General features: G+C 44.2%; 1 protein-coding gene across 6 annotated transcripts in view; it reads right to left on the bottom strand.

Annotated features, from left to right (window-relative positions):
- Nucleotides 1-15,792, bottom strand: part of ADGRB1 (adhesion G protein-coupled receptor B1) — a 257,067-nt gene that overhangs the window by 134,225 nt on the left and 107,050 nt on the right. For all 6 annotated transcript variants that reach the window (XM_088531233.1, XM_088531260.1, XM_088531226.1 and 3 more), the window contains exons 3-4: nt 9,693-9,851; nt 2,583-2,690 (exon numbers count right to left, since the gene is read on the bottom strand). In XM_088531233.1, the coding sequence (XP_088387359.1) occupies nt 2,583-2,690; nt 9,693-9,851 (267 nt within the window). The remainder of the gene's footprint in view (nt 1-2,582; nt 2,691-9,692; nt 9,852-15,792) is intronic.

Below are 15,792 nucleotides of genomic sequence, written 5' to 3'. Positions count from 1 at the left end.
ATGGTCACCTTGACCCAATTTCTACCTGTTCTGTCCCTTTCTCCTTCTTTACTTTTTGGCCTTTGCCATTTCACAGTGCCAATAAAGTCAACTCTCCGTAATTATCATTGCACCAGTCTCCAGCTTCTAAATCCAGAATGTAGTTTATCTATCAAGTACTATCTATTCTTTTGGTGTGGTACAGTTTCAGACTAAGCGGTTTATCTCAGTTCAGTCCAGCCTCGATGCTCTCAGGAGAAATACAACTAAGTTTCAAACCATGGCAGACTTAGTCCCACAAGGTTGCCAGAACTTCTTTGCATCAGGCCTACAAGCTATTTTGTTCCCCACGCAAAATAAGTAGAATAATACCTCTTTCTAAAATTGTTCATGAGCACAATTTCTTCATGCCTGCAGGATAGATCGCAGCTGATGTGAATCACTGTTTGCAATGCCTTCTGATGGTTCATCCTAGGAATGAATCTTGGCTTTGCTTATCAATATAAGGTCAAGAATCTGCCATGCTCATCCATCCTGATATCTCTATAGTATAGCTAACATGTAGGCTCTTGCCAACGAGATCTGGAAGAGATCTAAAACCATAATGAGAGTTTCACTCCAGAGGGGATGTGAGGGGCCTTGCATTGCCCTCCTCATGACTGATGCCCAAGCCATCTTCAAAACACCAACCTCCACTGTGCTGCTCCAGGCTAGCATGGAGAAAAACAAGGTGCCAGCTGGCATCTGGAAGAATTCAGCAGGGTAAGATTTGCTTTCAATGGAAAGGCAGCCCTGTGCAGGGTTTCACAGCCATGTCTCCTGCTCCCATTGGGCCAGCTGTAGCCCCTCTTCTGAAGCCCACGGGCTCTTCTGCAGCTGCAATGGGCATGGGCATCACACTATCAAGGAGCAGCAGTGCAATCTGGGATCCTTTCCAGCACCTGGCCAGCCCTGACAGTAATTGATCTGGTCTTCAAAAAACTCAGATGGCTGCAGGTCCCTGTCAGTGCCTGCAGCTTCTCCATGACACTTCCTCTCTCAGCATCAATGGAGCGACACATTGCTGTCAGCCCTCTGCCAGAAGCCCGTTATTTTTTGGCACCTCCCGCCAATCTGGCATTTTGCCACTTGCTGCCTCTCCTTCCTTCGCATCCTGCCTTTGGCAAAAGCCTCCTGGAACCAGCAGCCTCCAGGTTCCTCCTGGAACCTGGGCTGAGCTGGGACCTTCCGTGCCAGGAACCTGCTGGCCTGGAGCTCACTCTCGTGCTCACTTCCAGCCAGTGGCATCACAGGCCGACTCCAGGGCTGAGCATGACTGGTGGGAATGAACACTGGTCTTCAGCTGGGCAGAACCAACCCTTCACTCTGGCCCCTGTAACTGGCATTTTTTTTTTCATATTTCCTGTTTTTCCAGGTACTGAGTGGATGTGCCAAGGCATAGACCCTACAAACTGTGCTGAGGCTTGTTTTTGGTATGGGTAGGCTCAGCTAGAGACTCTCTCCAAATCCACCTCTGGACTGTATCCTCTGCCTGGTCTTAACTCCACATCCTCTGTCCTGCTTCACTTACTTACTTAACAACCTTGATGCAATTGCTGCCCCTGGGATAGCAGCAGAAGCATGGCGAGCTTGTGGTGGGACTTCTTCCCAGGGCATCTTACAGGCCATGCTCAGCTCAGGGAGAACATGACCCAAGTCAGCTACAGCACATCAAGGGCTCTGACAGCAGGGAGTTAACAGAGATATTGCTGAGCACAGATGCAGAATCCAGCTGCATGGCAGGAGGCAATACCAAGCTGTAAACATGATGAGTGGGCTACAGAGTAGACTATAAAGGCACTGCACAACTGTTTTAACCTGCAGCTTGCTTTACCTAAGAGGCATGAGGTGATGGGTGGCCACCATGAAAGGCAGCAGTAAAGAAAGAGCATGAAACCTCTCCAGATTGGTCCTGGCATAAGTTGAGGTCCAGCTCGTTGATCACTTCCCACATCCTGCTCTCTGATACTACAAAATTTTATTCCCCTACCATCACAGGAGGCTCTTGCACCAGAGTTTACACATGACTCCCTGCACAGCACTAAATATCCTGTGGTGGGGAGCTAAATATCCTGCTAATATCCAGTGTCCTGCTCTCTTCCCATCACACCCTGCACGTCTCCTTCTGTGATCAATGGGAAGGCATGACATGAACATCAGCAAAGAGGCTATATCACAGTCAAGTCAGCTTTGGCTTAATGAACCATGTCTGTTTAGATAGTTCAGACAAAGCAGTGACTTAGAAGTAGGCAGGGTGATGAGAAGCAGTCTGCAAGAACTGTGGTTTGGTTAGGACTTAGTGTCCAGCTCTCTTTGCCTTCTCTGGCTAATGGCAACAACATAAAGCCCCATCAGTGCAATGAGATGAGACAAACTGCGAGATGACCATTTGCTCAGCGTCTGACTTAGTGGCAGGGTAAACCCATGCTAACCTGGGAGGAAAATAGTTGGTTAGCTGCACCATCGAAACAGCAAAGCAAGTCAATGCAGTCAGCCCAGTACAGCTGGGACATTCGGTTACAGAGCACCGTCTTCAGAGGCTGTTGTGGTAGGTCAGAGCTTACCTATTTGAGGTGCAGGGTACCCGTAGTGCTGCAGATCGTCAGTGTCCTCTCGCTTTCTGTTATCTGTGGACCTCAGCGATTGGCTTCTGGAATTATAGCGTCCATTGGCTATGGCAAGGTAATGGGTCATGTAAATACACCTTGGTTCACTCTGCAAGATCTTTCACTACAAAGGTTACATTTGTATAGACAACAGCAACCTGCAACGTTTGATTCACATGACCACCTGCCTTCCAACCCAGCACCCCTGACAACCAGCCATCCCTGGGCGTTTGAGCCGAGCCAGCCTGCAAGACTTGGTCTGGCTGGCAGTTCAGCCCTTGGTTTGAGACATGACACCATGCAGAATCGATTCCCTAATTTAATCAAATGCAATGAGGGTGTCCATATCCTTTTTTTTTTTTTTTTTTTCCCCCTAGAAAAAGCCTCCAGAGAGATTGGACAGCTGTAGGAACTTCTGGGGGGTATCCTTTTTAGGCAGGCTGACAGTGAATCCTGTCATACTTGACAGCGTTATGAGATCTATGGAGAAGAGTGACACTGAGGGTTTTTTTTTTTGTGTGTGTGTGTGCGTGTGTGTGTGTGTGAGAAACTCTGTCTTGCAAAGTGTATGCCCTTAGAAATGCTCTGTAGAGCATCCAGAAAATGCTGAGTGAAGCAGGCATGTGAGGGGAGATCTGAAAAAAAGAAAGGGATGGTTGAAAAGCTTGTCTCCTTCCCAGACTTTACCCTACCAGCAGCAAAGAGGAGAGATGAAGGCTTTCTGTCAGCAAGATACTACTGGACCAACAGAACTAAGATTGAGCAGCTCTGCAGTACAAGTGAACAAGCAAAGCTCATGTCTGGTGTCTAACGATCAATGAAGCTTTCCTGATGAAGGTCGTGGTGTTGGGACCGCTGTGCAGTGAGAGCATTCAACTTGATTCAGTTCCCAATGGACAGCAGGCATCCCTGTTCCTTCTAAACCAGCAGTAAAGATACACGCAACCAAGAATTAGCAACTGAATCCCACTCACAAGGGCTGCTATGTACGTCAGTAGAGCACAGATGACTCCATCAGAGTCATGTAGCAGAGCAGAGAACAGAACTGAGCTCTAGCCGTCTGTGATCTGGCAACCAGTTTGTTTCCAAACAGCAGGTACCAGGCTGAGGATCTTTTTTTTTTTTTTTTTTTTTTAACCCAAGGAGACAAAACAGTAAGACATCTTTTCAAGAAGTACACACTGTAAAGAGATGAAATGGTGACAAATTTGATCTCGGAACCCTGGGAAAATTAATAAAGGTTAATGAAGCTACAGTGTGGTGGCAGGAGTCTTTATTGCCGTCCAAAAAGGGAAGGCAAGGGAGGGAGAGGAATGATTCAGAGAGTCCCTGCCAGGAGTCAGACTTCACATTCAGCAGATTGATTCATGGGAGAGGCCCATCTAAGTTGTAAAACTGAAGAAAATTCCTCATTATGTTGTTCCCAACGCAGGTGATACTGATGGCTCCAAACCTTCCTAGCACAGACTCATTTCAGGGATGAGAAGGACATTCACCTGCCTACATCTGTGTTCCCTATGTATTTGTTTATTTATTATTTTCCAGGTTCTTTCCTAAAATAGAAACAGACAAATCTTTAGTTTTTTAATACCTGCAAAGCCATGGGACCTTTTCAGCATGGGATTTAGCTTTTATATATATAAGCTTTATATATATATACGTGTGTGTATATATATATATATATATATATATATATATATATATATACTAACTAAATATATATATAAAGGCAATCTTGTAGTATTTTTCCAATATCCTGTTCACAGTGTTCGCTTAGGGGACAACTTAAATCAGATCCAGGTACTAGACGCATCTCAAACCCTGATCCATCCCCTCCACCCACCATTGAAAATATCTTGTATTTCAATCTATTCTGATTTCAGTCCTTTTGTTGAAAGCCTCAAACCCCTGAAAAGCCACAAAAAATGGGCTATTGAAAATCCCAAAGGCTTCCCAGAGATTCACGGAGCAGTGAGGAAGGTGCAGATGTGGCAATTGAATTGATTCGTCACATGCTCAGGACAGGGAAGCGGGTAGGAAACCCTTGGACTGAATTCAGCAGCAGGTGGTGAGCATCAGCGGGCAGATGGATGGACAGAGAGGAAGGACAGAAGGAAGGAGGGAAGATTGAAAAGGCAAAGGATCGAAGTAAAAATGTTCAATGCAGTCAGTTTCCCTCATATCCATCTTCTTCTGGAAGCACATAAAGACATTTTCCTGGTCTGAAGCAGGAGGTATTTCCAAGGTGGTTAGTCCCCACATTGGTTCCCCAAAGGCTTTAGCTCCCAAGGGAACATTTCTCCTAATGACTCATTCTGCTCTTGCATGTGCTGCACGATTCCCGTTGCTCCCTGGCACGTGTGACAGTCCCACACTATTACTGCTTGTCCTTATTAAAGGTGATCAGATCTAGTAGCTCACCTTGAGCCTTCCCCATCAGGGACGGGCTCCGGGACCAGGCCAGGATTGCCTTGCTGCAGTAAAGAAGGTTCCCAGCCCTTGGAAAAGATGTCTCAGAAAAGCATGTCAGGCCCCATTTAGCATGGAGCCTGGCACAGATTTAATTTGAATAGTTAATAAGAATAAATATATGAAAATCAACCCTGACGGAATTAAGTGGGGAGAAAACTCATCATTTATGCATGGGATGAAACCAGTGCAAACAAAGCTCTGTGGTGGGTTTATGCACCAGTTGGGTGCTGCATGATGAACAAAGCAGGGAATTTCAGCAGCTTGCTTCCTGCAGTGGAATACACAGGGAGGAGCAATGCCAGCACCAAAGGAAGTCCCAGATGTGACTTGCAACCCAGCCATCGAAATGACCTAGAGTGGCACATGGGGGAAATACCCAACACTTTGGAGAAGCCAGTAGGAGAACTAGAGAAATAATGCTGCTGGAGGGTGCCCAGAGAAGTGTCAATCATAAGCAGAAGGCAAGTAATTGAGATTTGAAAAAAAGAAAAAGAAAAAAAAACACAGCTAAGGGAAGATGGGAAGGATAATCATGCAAAGTTGATTAAGAAAAGGAAGCTGGTGACCAACACTTCTGATGAGAGCACATAACTCATCAGTTAGATAGTCTTTCCAACACAGCCGTGGAAAAAAACATCTAATGCAGAGATTTTGTGGTGTTTTGTGCTTAGTCTGTAATGTTCAAGCATGTCTCACAAAGCCACACTCTCTTCCCTCTATATTCATCCACCAAACAGGAAGAACAAATAAAAGAGCAGCATGAACCAGACTTTGAAAATTATTCAAGGAGGAAAGAAGGGATGGAGGGATGCAGTGCAAAGAAATGACTTTATATATATATATATATATATATATATATATCAAGTGCAGTAAAACTAAAGGAGAAGCTGTGGACTATGGATCTTCTTAGGCATCTAACAACTGCTAATTGCACAAAACTAAAGAGCAGAACACCTGCTAACAAACGTGTATTTAAGACCTGCTTTACCATCAGCATAGGTGGTAAAGTGCCAGCTAAGGAAATGGTCCAGCGACCCTCAGTTTGAACACTGGAGACTTTTGAAAATGTCAGTGTGAGACCTGGGACCCACAGATAGGATCTGCCCAGAGCAGCATCAGAAGACGAAATATGGTTAAGTCACTCCAAGCAGCAGCAGACAGTTACATATAGGACAAGATGCTGTTCCAGCTTGTGACGGTTTCTAGTCTTGCCTGCAGGGAATGAAGATGCTCTCATACACAGATACACGCACACCCAGGATATTTCAGCTCTGTTTGTGGCTGCAGCAAAAGGGCTATTTTTAATGCAGTTCAAGGGCAGCAGAAAACAGCACTGAGACACAGTCTCTTTGAATGTCATGTGGAACGTGCACTTCCTCACACTACTAATGTTTATTTAGCTGAAGGATCACATCCTGATCTCACTTCGCATACTGGAAATCCAGCAGGCTCGTTGGGACCACACTGGTTTAGCACCAGAGGGCAGGATGTGGCCATCCATCTCCCAGATGAGGGGAGATGTATTTGCCCAATCCACATATTCATATATGTCAGGGATGGCTTTGCTTTGCCTTTGCCAGATGGGATGGCAGGGTTTCAGCTGGCTCCTCCACTGATTTCATTCCCCAGGAATCGGTGCAGGGCCACCTACATCTCTGATTGTTCTTGCATTTCTCCAGCCCTGCTGAATTCCAGCACTGGGGTCAGACCTGTGACATCACTACTCTGATTTGGATGTTGTTCTGCCATGTTGCCCATCCAGCTTCCTCCCCTTCGGGGCTCTCCATGTGCCAGTTTGCCAGAAATTGCAGCTTTTAGCACCACACAGCTGAGTAGGGCCACTGTAACACAGTGGTGGTCCCTTTGACGCAAAGAGGACAAGCCCAGGTAGTTGCTCTGCAAGCACTTTCCATCATGCCTCTTGAATTTGCATTTTCTTTTCTTTTCTTTTCTTTTCTTTTCTTTTCTTTTCTTTTCTTTTCTTTTCTTTTCTTTTCTTTTCTTTTCTTTTCTTTTCTTTTCTTTTCTTTTCTTTTCTTTTCTTTTCTTTTCTTTTCTTTTCTTTTTTTTCCTATGTAAAACATCAGCTTCTGGCCAAATGCAGCAGATGGAGGAAATCTCCCCTGTCTGTCCTGGAGCGGAAGATATAACTGGGTTCTCTACCTCTAGCAAGGAATAATCAGAGTTATAGCAAACACTGAATGTTGTCCCTAAGATTAGCTCTCTTGAGCCAAATGGATGCCATGAAAAATGACTCCTTTGCTCAAATAGGGTTGTTCCCCCCCCCCACCCCCCAAAAAAAAGAAGTTTCATTTCCAGTTTGGGATGAGCCTTCGTTCCATTTTTTTTTGTCTTTCTCAGGAGATCTGAAACACATCGACTAATTGGCCATCAGTGTGAAGCACTGAGGCAGAAGCTATCAAGGGGATATGATATATGTATTATTTTTCCAAACAAGGGTTGTCTAATCAGGTCAATATTCTTTCTCCCCCAGTAAGCTCAGCCAGATTAATCCTGCTTTAATTTGGAGCAAGAGATGTCTGTGTAATAGAGGGAAGGCAGGAGCACAAGTGAAATCATTTATCAAAACACAGCCCCTGGGACACAACCAGACTATTCTGTACCTAGGACCAGCTATTTTGGGTGTCACATGCCAGAAAAGATAAGTGAGTAAATAGCAATTGGCCCCTCACTACTCTGCTCCATGCAATGAGCAGAGCTGGAAACACAGCCTAGATTTCCAGTCTCCCTAGCTAAACATGGTCCTTTCTCATCCATTCTTCCAGTAGAAACCTCGGGAAAGCCAGCATGAAGATGTGCAAGTTCTTCAGTGTAATCTGGGTGGCAGACCCAGTGAAGAGGACCAGGGTGATGAAGAGGATGCCAGGCTGAATACAGCCCAGGAAAGCACTCTTACTCTTGGCAAACCATGCAAGCTGAATACCAGGACACGTTCAGAAGAGCATAACCAGCAGATCAAGAGAAGGCATTGTACAGCTTGCCCAGTGCTGGTGAGGATGTGCCTGGAAAAACACGTCTAGCCTGAGGCTCCCCAGTTCAAGAAGGATGTGAAGGAATTGAAGCAGGTCCCATGGAGAACTATGATGATGCTCAAATGTGTTGGGAAGAAAGGCTGGAGTTTGCTGTCTCCCCCTACCTCATTTATCCAGCATGGGAGAAAACTCCTTAAAGTCCTAAGGAGTTTTGTTGGCTGTTGTTTCATGTCCTCCCATGTCCCAAGAAGAGCTGCAAAGCCTCCTCTTCTTGCCATCAATGCCTTCTCCACCTTCACATCCATAGAAGTGCCCATGAAGACCAACATAGACCTTTCTCTAGGAATAAACTTCATCCAGGTGCCTTCAGGATCTATTACAGCCTTTCAGATCAAGAGAATTCCAGGGCCCCGCCCACACTCGGATGCACTCGTACATTCATGGCTCCAAGCCACAGCTGTATTGAGACTCCAAAGTTACCAGCAAGTGTGGGAGATACCAGTTAAAATTCCCTAGTGTGGGCGAACCTCAGTAGGAAATTAGCAACCATGAGTCAAGAAAATGAAATTCAATACACTGGAAAGTTTAATTTTAAAAAAGCCTAATTGCAACAAGATTTAAATTTATGAATGTAGTAAAAAATGCATGAAATCATTTTAGCCCTTATTAGAGGAATTCATTTACGTCCCTCTATTTGAACTTCCCCTTTATCAGGAGACACTTCCCTGCCTTTGAAGACAGTTGAACTTTCTGTGGTTATTTGCCTAGTTGGAGGAATTATTCAAACATCTTTCACTGCAAGATTGGAATAAAAAGAAGAGTATAATTATAATCATCCATTCGCCTGCATTTGCTGGGCTGGGATTCTTCTGCTGTTGTTTTTCTCCATCCTCCGCTCTACTTGGATACCATGAAAAAAAACAAAAAACAAAAAGTGTTGAAAATGAAAGCGCTGCAGGTCATAAGCTTGACGCATTAATATCTCCCTGCTGACTGGCATTGACAATCTGTCCCTTGCCCTCTGGCAGAGGACCTGGAAAGCAGCTACGTTTCAGGAAGAGAGCAGAAGAGAGCAAAATCTCTGCCAAAGACTTCGCCTCTCTGAGGCCCTGTGTTTTGTCCGGAGGTGTCTAAAGTCAGACCTGGCTCCACATACTATTGCTGCAGGCTGCAGTTTTGTAAAGGAAGGGGAAGAAACATTGCACTTGACTGGGAAGGTGAACTAAGGTGGAAAGATTAACAGCAAGATTAGCATCTCTCCTAGTTGCATGCTTTATTTATCAGGAAGAGGCTCAAGAGGTTGACCGTTAAAGAAATGCCTTTAAGGGAATACATTTTTCCATTGGTGATAGGTTTTCACAGCAGAATTTGAACAATTGATGTAGGCATTACTGTAAATTAACCCCCTTCTGCAGGGCAAAACACATATACATGCATGTGTGTTGCAACGCGTGTGCCAGCATTTGTATGTACGTATGACTGCAAGACAGGCAAGGACAGGCCATGCACAACCAGCATTGCACACTCCCCAGGCTGTTCCCTTTTAAAAAAGCTTTGAGGTCAAACAGCTTGTGTGCGTGCAAGGGAACATGCGTCCACTTACTATTGCACGCTTTCCTATTGCACAGTCTTCCTTCCTCCAGGACGCCCACGCAGGCAAGGCCTTCGTTGGGAAGGGGCTTGCAGGTGCGCATGCGGGTCTGCAAGCCTCCCCCGCAGTCCTTGGTGCAGTCGCCCCAAGCTGACCACGGTTTCCAGCCACCTGAGCAAAAATCCAGAAAAGCCTCGTCAGCCGCGGTGCCGCGGGAGAGGACTCTGTGATACACCCGTTGCCATGTCCCAAAACTGGGATGCCTTTAGTGCAATAGAGCCACACATCACAGATGAGCCCAGAGGTCAGCATATGGAAGGAGAAGGGAATAGCATTGCCTTTTCATTGACTTCTCCTCAGTTACTCCCACTCTCTAGCAAGTACTCAGCCTTCCTGAAAGCCCTGCCCCATTGCTAACTCACCCAAGACTTGCTCTGCTTGCTGTATCAGGGACCTTCCCTCCTCAGAGAATATCCTCTCCATGTTTTGTTGGCCCCTCACCCCCGGAATCATAGAATCATTATGCTTGGAAAAGACCTTCAGGATCATCAAGTCTAACTGTAAACCCATCACCATTATGCTTGCTAAACCATGTCCCTAAGTACCTCATCTATACATTTTTTGAACACTGTCAGAAGATACTTGCAAAACCCACTTCAAAAACAGACATGCATTTGGTTATGTCTTCTCTCTCCCCCCCCAGGTAACCACAGCAGAGAAATGTTGGGGAATGGATTGGATTGTACCAACCACTCTCCTATTGGCTCCAAAATGGTCCTCCTTTTCCCCACCTTGCACATACTCCAATGCCACCAGCCATGGAGAGTCGCTGCTCTCCCACATGGCTTTAGTGAAGGAAGGGGACAACATCCCCCTCACTTGCCATCATCTAGGAGATACGGGTTCATAAACGGCTTTCTGGCTCCTTTTCCAGTTCTGCTGTCACAGAATTTCTGTCATCAGCTGTCACACTGCAAGCTGGTGGAGTTGACGAGATCCTTGCTCTCGGAATGGTCCTACCACTCTCAGAAGGGTTCAGACTCAGCAGCCCTTTCCACCTGGTGCCCTCCCAGGCTGCTGCCAGGAAACACTGGCCTCTGTGGGACATCCTTAAAAGTCAAAGGTCGAATTGACTGGTAAGATCAAACTTGCCTAACATGGGCCAAAACCTTGCAACGGGGTGCCTACCAGTGTTTAGAAGACACACCACAGGAATATCCAAGCCCTTCAGGTGATGGATAATCTGTCAAACATCTCATTGATCAGTTCACACTTTCTCCACCATATTCAGCAAGCCCAAATTTGCTGTATCAAACACTCATGCTTCTAAGCAGATACTTCTACTCCATCTTTTCCCCATTGTGAGGAAAGGAGTAGGAGTGGTCCCTCATCCCATAAGTGGCTGCTTTCAGATGCCTCATCTGCTTCTCCTTCTTCACTTGCCCAAAGTTACCCTTAGATATGCTTCAGGTTATGTATATCTTGCAATATGCAAGAGATGCAGCAGTGTGCCTTGGTCAGGCATAAATAAAGAAATGAGTTACTAAGACTTTTTTTTTAATCCCTTTTTTTTTTTTTTCCAGAGGCATCAGAGGTGCATGTGCTTTCATATTGACTGGCCCACCATCCTTTTTTGCAATTTATGGGGCAATGGAGATCACAGCTCCCCTCTGAGCTGTGGGCTGCTCTGCTGTCTGCATACCTGAGGCAGTGAAAAAAAGCTAATCCTCAATAGCTCAGTTAGGCACCAGGTCAGAACATGGGCATTTGCCAAGCTATCCTTGCATTGAAATGGGCTCACTCAGTGCCCCAGAGAAAGGCCATGAGGAGCCAAAAACTGAATTAATGCCTCAATCCTGAAGCTTGAGGTAACTCCCCTTCTCACTTGTCTGTGGTTTGGGCAGCTCTTGGGGAAAGGCTGACTTGATGCCCCGGTTTCATACTTTCTTTGTGAATTGTCCTCATCAGACCCTCATATCTCTGCTTTTTTAGCATGAATCATTTCATTTTGTGGTTTGCTCCATAGCTCCACGGGGTCTAGGAGCATCTTTCCATGACTCGAGTGGGCTTCAGAAGACTTCCTTTTGCCACATGCAAACAAGGACTCTGCACTATTGTCAACACTATTGTCAACAAAACAGAGAGAGAGTGAGAATAAGCATATATTCAGCATCAGGGATGCTGCTGAATGTAGTGCAAGGTGCTTAGATACTTGGTAATAAGAATAACCTGGAAAACAAAAGAGAGCAAGGTGGCAACATGGGTTGGCAAACATCACAGCTAGTGATGGAATGGATGGGGCTGTTAAGGCATAGAATAAATGTTTGGCCTTGAAGAGCAATGTCATTCCCTTTAAAGTCACTTTATCCACTGAATTCTTTTCTAAACAGCATGCAGAAACATTTAGGCTTGTCTCTCCTGTCTCCTCATGGGAGATGGGTTTGTTTTCAGTCACAAGAAAGGCCACTGGCACAAGGGCAGGTATCCTGATGTCTTGCCTGAGGTGATCAATAGGATATCTGTAACCAGATACATTTAAAAGCTCATAAAATCTTTGTGCCTTTATCCATGACTGTCTTTACTTCCCCTCTCATGTTCCCTTGTTGATTAGGAGTGAACTTGGGGGACGCAGAAGAAGGCACAAATTGTGGTGAGGCTTGTAACTGTGTATGGCATGCTTTTACGTATTCCATTCTTAAAGCAAAAAGCATAATTGCTCCAGTGCATTAAAAGACAATGCTATATACTGTAGTTAAGCAAATTCCAGACTAGTTATCCAAACTATCATGAGGTCTTCAGTTTAAGGATAGTTATTCAAACAAGTGTGCATTTCATGATGTAAACCTATGATGATAACATTACAACAAAAAGAATATTTAGAAGAAAAAAGTCTAGGCTTAGTGTTCCTGCTTAGATTAATTCATTAATAGATATTCCCCAGGATACCACAGAAACTAATAGAGTGATACTGTGAGTTCCAATCTTTGACTTCTCCATACCTTGTTCATCACCAGCTATAGAAAAACTGTCAGTATAAGATAAAGAAAACAACATACGATCTCAAATCCTTAACCAGAGCCAGATTTCTTTATAAGGTTGGGGACAGATAACTTCCTTTCTCTCCTTATTCTTCAACTTCCATCTCATTTATGAGTGCTAAAGAGAAGTTAGAGTAGAAGTACCAGAGTACTTCTTATTAAATCAACACAGGCATTTACAGCCAAGACAAAGGAATTCCCCCCTTTATGGTATAGTCCTTTTTCATTATCTGGCTGTCTCATGGTCCTGACGAATGAAATATCGCATGTTATTTATCCTCTTTATTGGCCTTTAGATAAACCTTTAGAAATTTCCCTTCCTTTGCCTGGGTATAGTCATTCAGTGTTCCAAATGATTTGTCTTTTTTAGTGGTGCTGTAAACAATTGTTTAAAGGCCTATTATATAAAGTTATACTCATCTCCTCTTTGAACGGAAAAAAGCAATAAAAAAAAGCCTGTGCCATGAGTTAAGCACTCTGCTTTTCTGTCCATTCCACTGAAATGTCTAGCTGCCACAAGTGAAGGAGCTGATTTGGCTGTAGAGCAGCTGAGCTGTGCTAACAAGCTACACAAATACTCTTATCCCCCTGTGGATGCTACAGAGGAGACATGGGTGGGATTTTGTCACTGCAGGGCCTGGGGGCATGCCTCATGGCTCATAATGCTGCAGCCAGGTGCATGGAGTGTTACTGCTCCATGTCTTCCGGGAAATGCACATCCCTACAGGCTGCTTCACCACTCTGCTTCTCACTTTTCATTTCAAACACGCTTTTAGAAGAGGCTCCTGATGCTGGAAAGTGATATGTGGCCCAGAATTCCCCTGAGGTCAATTGGACCTTTGCAGATAGTCCCCTCCGTTCCTTTCATCAGCTCTCAACCAACTGCTGCACCTCAATGAGTGATGAAGGATGAATTGTCATCTGTTCTCATTCCAGAGATGATAAGTCTCCTGCAACTGCTCTATCTTCATACATTTTGCTTTTCAAGGGTGAAGGTTACAAACCTTATCTATTCCAATGTAGTGAAGTTTGCCTCAGCTGCAACCTTGCAGGCCTATGTACCTGTCTGATCTTTATTCCCTTTGAGTAGCTCATGCTCTGCTGATTCCTATCATAACCAGTAGTTATCACCTCAGTCATGTATCAGGGTCTGGCTTTATTTTTAAGAGTCCTAACCCCTCACATGGCTTTTGTGAAGTCAACTATTGCAAGAAAAGCTGCAGCTCATGGAACTTTTCTCAATGCTATGGAGGCTGTCATTCAGGGAGGCCTTTAATTCAGGTTCTAAAGAGCTTTTTGATCTTCCTCAGTCAGTTCTTATCATGATCACGTACTAAAACAAATTGCTTTTCACGCTAGGCTGACCCAATGCATTCTAATCTACACAATTAAATGGAGAAACTTTCAAGATGGCCAGACTCAACTTCCAAGATCATATTAGGCATTTCTTGTTCAGAATCTTAAGTGGAGATGCAAAAAAGAACAGGTCTTTCCTGCTGTAAATTAACAGAGAATGGTCCACTTAAGCTCCTCATCCAAATACCCTTGATCTTTTGGAAGATTTGCATCCGATCTGGAGTTTATCTTTGCAGCTGACAGCTGCAATGTGTCTCAGATACCAGTCAGTCAATTACGTCTTTTAATTTAACAGCAATGCCTTAAATTAGATGCTAGTGACAACAGCAAAGAAAAAAGAAAAGAAAAAAAAAACCCAAAAACTAAAGAATCAACACAAAACAATCAATAGATTACAGTGAAAGGATCTTTGCTGACACACTACATCCCTTCTCCAATTTTGTGTTTTGGATTTAGCCTCCCACTGACCCCAGCTGCAGACACTTTTGGTTGGCAGAGCTCTCTGAAACTCAGCGGGCTAGGACATCTTGTGTCTGAAAAAACATGCTGAGGTGACATAAAGCCATCACAGATTTGTATGCTACGTCTGGAAATATTTATAGTGGACCTATCACTTCAGAATCATCAGTGGTTCTCAGCTGCATGGAAAAAAATGCCATTATTTTTTAATAAAACAGGGAGGAAGTATGCTAAGTGGAGATTAAGAGTTAGATTGTCTTACATCATCCAAGTGTCTTATTTAAACTTGTTGTCCTATGGGAAAAGAGAGAGATGTTCCAGAGGTAGTATCTCCTTTCCATGTTGAGAAAGAGCAAGGCCAAAAGGGAGCATTACAAAATTAGTCTTCTCTTACATAAAACAATGATATTGCCCCTGAGATCCACACATTTAGTTTATTTCTTCTGTGGATGCAAGAAAAAACTTCTTTCAGGAAGATTTCCTTTCCATGGGGAAGATTCCCCATGTGGTGAAGAGCCTATAGCAGCAAAAGTGAGTGGTTCCAGTGATTCATTCTCATTCCTTTTAAAATAAATCTCATATAATACTTTGCTGTCTTGCTAATTGCACACACTTATTCTAATATTGGACCTAAACTCCCAAATACCCTAAAATCTAGATCAGATCCCAATTTATAACATCTTTATCTCACAACCCACTTTCCAGTAACAGTTATTATTATTCCTCCTTTCTCCAAAGTCCCTCAGATTTCCAAAGCATCTAGTCTGGGTCAGTAAGAGTATCCACTCACAGTATCATTAATCATGACTCATTGGTACACTATTAAGTAAACCCAAACTTTTCCTTGTTTTTCCCAGTCACTCAGCAGTCGGGATCCTAGAACCTGAAATGATGAACTAACTCAAGTGGCAGATCAAAACATATGTCAGTCTCTTTCTATTACTAAGAATATTGGTAGGAATATTTATATTACTGTTACTTTTGTTTCTTACTCTTTGTTCCTGAATGTCCCTGGAACAAAGAGTAGAAGACGATGAAGATAAATCCCAATCATGTTTCCTTTGGCACACAGAGGACCTTTAAACAAGCCACAGTTGGCAATAACAATGCTGCAGGAAACAAGGGAACATGGGTTCACATCTGCCTGTCCTATCCCCCACTTTCCTCTCCTCTCTTCCTCCTCGCCTCTCTTTGGTCGTTATCAGTATTCAATGTATTTCCCATGCTTGGAGGTTTCATGGAGCTCCCCAGCATTGCAT

The sequence above is a fragment of the Tinamus guttatus genome, unplaced genomic scaffold (genome assembly GCF_059628265.1).
Source record: "Tinamus guttatus ecotype Peru unplaced genomic scaffold, ASM5962826v1 Tinamus_guttatus_pri_ptg000032l, whole genome shotgun sequence".
NCBI classification, from domain to species: Eukaryota; Metazoa; Chordata; class Aves; order Tinamiformes; family Tinamidae; genus Tinamus; species Tinamus guttatus.
This window is presented reverse-complemented; position numbering and strand designations above follow the sequence as displayed.